This window comes from Cebus imitator, unplaced genomic scaffold, assembly GCF_001604975.1.
Source record: "Cebus imitator isolate Cc_AM_T3 unplaced genomic scaffold, Cebus_imitator-1.0 Scaffold524, whole genome shotgun sequence".
Lineage (NCBI taxonomy): Eukaryota > Metazoa > Chordata > Mammalia > Primates > Cebidae > Cebus > Cebus imitator.
Window position 1 is genome coordinate 1,205,847 of NW_016107839.1, and position 4,046 is coordinate 1,209,892.

The 4,046-nt window shown below is 55.6% G+C and overlaps 1 protein-coding gene across 1 annotated transcript in view; it reads right to left on the reverse strand.

Annotated features, from left to right (window-relative positions):
- WDR18 (WD repeat domain 18) overlaps window positions 1-634 on the reverse strand; it is a 13,813-nt gene extending 13,179 nt beyond the window's left edge. The window contains exon 1 of the mRNA XM_017514469.2: window positions 340-634. Within this exon, the coding sequence (XP_017369958.1) occupies window positions 340-582 (243 nt within the window). The 5' untranslated portion in view covers window positions 583-634. The remainder of the gene's footprint in view (window positions 1-339) is intronic.
- Between the last annotated feature and the right edge of the window lie 3,412 nt (window positions 635-4,046).

The following is a 4,046-nucleotide window of genomic DNA, read 5'->3' on the forward strand; positions in this document are numbered from 1 at the left end:
AGCTCACAGCCCCCTTTAATCAAATTTCGCGCTCCAAGAACTCGTGCAGGTGCAACTGCCACGAGGGAGCGTCCCCATCCCCCACTGCCCCCATCGCCCCCACTGCAGCCCCAGCCTGGCCCCGCGCGTGCGCAGAACGGCCTACCAAATCGCCCGTTTCGCACCAAAGCCCCCAGACTCGCGCATGCGCAGAGCCCCCGAAGGGAGACCTCCCCGCCCCACCCCAACTCCGACTCAGGGTGCAAGCGGCCCCCACTGACCCATCCCCCGACTTCAGCCTCGGGCGCCGCGTGACCCCCGTCGCCAGGCCCGGTAGCGAGCCCGCACCGCCAGCCGTACCTTCCGCTGGAGCTCCCAGGCGCTGATGTAGTTCTTGCCCAGCTGCGCCGCCAGCAGATACTCGCCATTGAGCAGCGCCAGGCCGCGGGGTCCCGCCTGGCCGCCGCGGTAGGTGAGCAGGTTGGCGCCCGAGTGCAGCTCCCACACGATGCAGCTCCACATTGGGGCCGCCGAGTCCGTACACACGGCCACCTCCATGGGCGCCGCCATCTTGCTTTTCCCGCCGCCCCGACCGTGCGTCATCACCAGCGAGACGCGGACGACTGCGCCACGCGGGCCAGAGCGCCGCCTCCGCGGCCCCCTCGGCTGGCCTCCCGCGCATGCGCCCGTGCCTCGGAGAGGAGGCTTCCCTGTGGAATGGGATTTCCCTCCTAGAGCTGAGATTCCCAGAGTTGCACGACCCGCCTGGAGATCTGGGGAGGCGACTTCTTCCAAGGCCCAGGGTCTCCGGCGATCAGTTAGTAGCTCTAGAGCCGGGGTACCTGACTTGATCTTTTCCTCCTGGGCATTTTTGGCCAAGTGACTCAACCTCTTAAATTCTTTTTTTTTTCCCCCAGACGGAGTTTCGCTCTTGTCGCCCAACCTGGAGTGCAATGGCGCGATCATGCTCACTGCAACCTCCGCCTCCTGGGTTCAGGCGATTCTCCTGCCCCAGCCTCCCGAGTAGCTGGGATTACAGGCACCCACCACCACCCCTGGCTAATTTTTGCATTTTTAGTAGAGACGGCGGTTTCACCATGTTGGTCAGGCTGGTCTCGAACTCCTGACCTTAGGTGATCCACTCGGCCTGGCTTCCCAAAGTGCTGAGATTACAGGCTTGAGCCACTGCACCCAGACAATTCTTTTATTTTTAAAGGTGCAAATAATAAAGTTCCGGTGTCACAGACCTAAATGACACAGTGCACCTAAAAGACAACACACCTAGCAACATGGCTAGTTGGTGATAAATACATTGGAATTCACTGCTTCCTTATTTATTTTCGTAGAGCCGAGGTCTTGCTGTCCTGCCCAGGCTGGGCCTCGAACTCCTGAGCTCAAGTGATCCTCCCCGCTTGGCCTCCCAAAGCGCTGGGATTGGAGGCAGGAGCCATTGTCCCCGGCCCAGTGCTTCCTTATTAGTTGACATCTGCCTCCCCCTTGACCTCTCTTTGGGAGCGTCAGCATCTAAATTTTTAGTTGGATAAGCCACCAGTTCTGTCTGAGCCGAGCAGGGTCTAACCTCTTGTCACCGGTGTGGTGGCTCAGGTCTGTAACCCCAGCACTTTGGGAGGCCGAGGTGGTGGATCACCTGAGGTCTGGAGTTTGAGACCAGCCTGGTCAACATGGTGAAACCCCTTCTTTACAAAAAAAATACAAAAATTAGCTGGGCGCGGTGGTGCGCCCCTATCATCCCAGCTACTCAGGAGGCTGAAGCAGGAGACTCCCTTGAACCCTGGAGGCGGAGATTGCAGTGGACTCAGATTGCACCACTGCATTCCAGCCTGGGCGAATGACACTCTGTCTCAAAGAAAAAAATATATGTATTATTTATTCATATTAAATATATATGGTAGAAATGGGGGGCGTCTCACTATGTTGCTCAGGCTGGTCTCAAACACCTGGGTTCAAGCCTTGACCTCCCAAACCGCTGGAATTACAGGCTTGAGCCCCAACATCTGGCCTAAAAACACTATGTTTTAAAATGTGGAAATAGCTGGCAACCCCTTAAAAAGGGAGCATTCGCCGGGTGCAATGGCTCACACCTGTAATCCCAGCACTTTGGAAAGCCGGGGTGGGTGGATCACCTCAGGCCAGGAATTCAAGACCAGCCTGACCAACATGGTGAAACCCCCGTCTCTACTAAAATTGCAAAAATTAGCCAGGTGTGGTGGTGGGTGCCCGTAATCCCAGCTACTTGGGAGGCTGAAGCACGAGAATCGCTGAATCCAGAAGGCAGAGGTTGCAGTGAGCCGAGATCAGGCCACTGCACTCTAGCCTGGGCAGCAGAGTGCACAACACTCCTCCGAATAAATAAAATAAAATAAAATGTGGACTTAGTTGCCAGCCCCCTAAAAAGGGAGCATTCTCCAGGCACGGTGGCTCAAGCTTGTAATCCCAGCACTTTGGGAGGCTGAGGCGGCTGGGTCACCTGAGGTCAGGAGTTCGAGATCAGCCTAGACAACACAGTGAAACCCTATCTCTACTGAAAATACAAAATTAGCCAGGCGTGGTGGCACATGCCTGTCGTCCCAGCTACTCGGAGGGCTGAGGCAGGAGACTCACTTGAACCCAGGAGGTGGAGGTTGCAGTGAACCAAGTTCGCTCCATTGCACTCCAGGCTGGGCAATAAGAGCTAAACTCCGTCTCAAAAAAAAAAAAAAAAAAAAAAAAAAAAAAAAAAAAAAAAAAAAAAAAAAAAAAAAAAAAAGGAGCATTCGTTTAAAAATCAGGATTTCCGCCCGGGAGATGTTGTGGGCTCTAGAGCAGCAGGAGGCAGGAATGGGTGCTGGATGCGGGGTGCTGGGTCCGGAGGCTGAGGGTGCGGCCCGGGCAGAAGGCAGGTTTCTGAGCCGCTGGCCGCCAGGTGGCAGGCACGAGCCACCGATCCGAGGCCCTCCTGGGGTCCAGGCCAGAGGGATGGTGTCCCCGGGGACCTGCCTGGTCCGCAGGAGGGGTTTTCAAAGGAGGCGCCCTATGGGCAGGGAGCTGACAACCCCAGAGAACCGTGCGCTGGTCAGGCCCGTGCAGATGCGCTGGGGCAGGACCACAGAATGGGGCTGCGTGGTGCAGGGCCTGTGAGTGAGGCCTGGATTTTGTTTTTCCTGGAGGGGACAGAGAGGGGTCCAATCCTAGGACCTGCGATGCCTCCAGTCTCCCCCAGCAGTATGCTTGTTTCATTTAGTGATGTATTTGAGACAAGTCTCTCTCTGTCACCAGGCCGGAGCACAATGGTGCCACCTCGGCTCACTGCCACCTCTGCCTTCTGGATTCAAGCGATTCTCCTGCCTCAGCCGCCAGAGTAGCTGGGATCACAGGTGCACGCCGCCACACCCGGCTAATTTTTTGTATTTTTAGTAGAGATGGGGTTTCTTTCTTTCTTTCTTTCTTTCTTTTTATAAAGACGGTTTCACCAAGTTGGTCAAGCTGGTCTTGAACTCCCGACCTCCGATCCGCCCACCTTGGCCTCCAAAGTGCTTGGATTACAGGCGTGAGCCACCGCGCCCGGCCGAGACGGGGTTTCACCATATTGGTCATGCTACTCGGGAGGCTGAGAAAGGAGAATCTCTTGAACCCGGGAGGCGGAGGTGGCAGTGAGCCGAGACAGAGCCACAGCACCCCAGTCTAGCGGTAGAGCAAGACTCCATCCATCCCCGCCACCCAAAAAAACACCAACTTTTTTTTTTAGACGGGGTCTGACTCTGTCCCCCGGGCCGGAGTGCAGAGGTGTGCTCAAGCCATCTCCTACCTCAGCTTCCCAAGTAGGCACCACACTCAGCTAATTTTTTGCTTTTGTTTTTTTGCAGAGATGGGGTCTTGCTTTGTTGCCCAGGCTGGTCTGAAACTCCTGGGCTCAAGCGATCCGTCCACCTCGGCCTCCCAAAGGATTGGAAGTACAGACATGAGCCGCTGTGCTTGGCCCTGTTTTAATTTTAATTTTATTTATTTTTTTGTAGACAAGCGGGAGAGGTGGGTTTCACTCTATTGCCCAGGCTGTTTTTTTTTTTTTT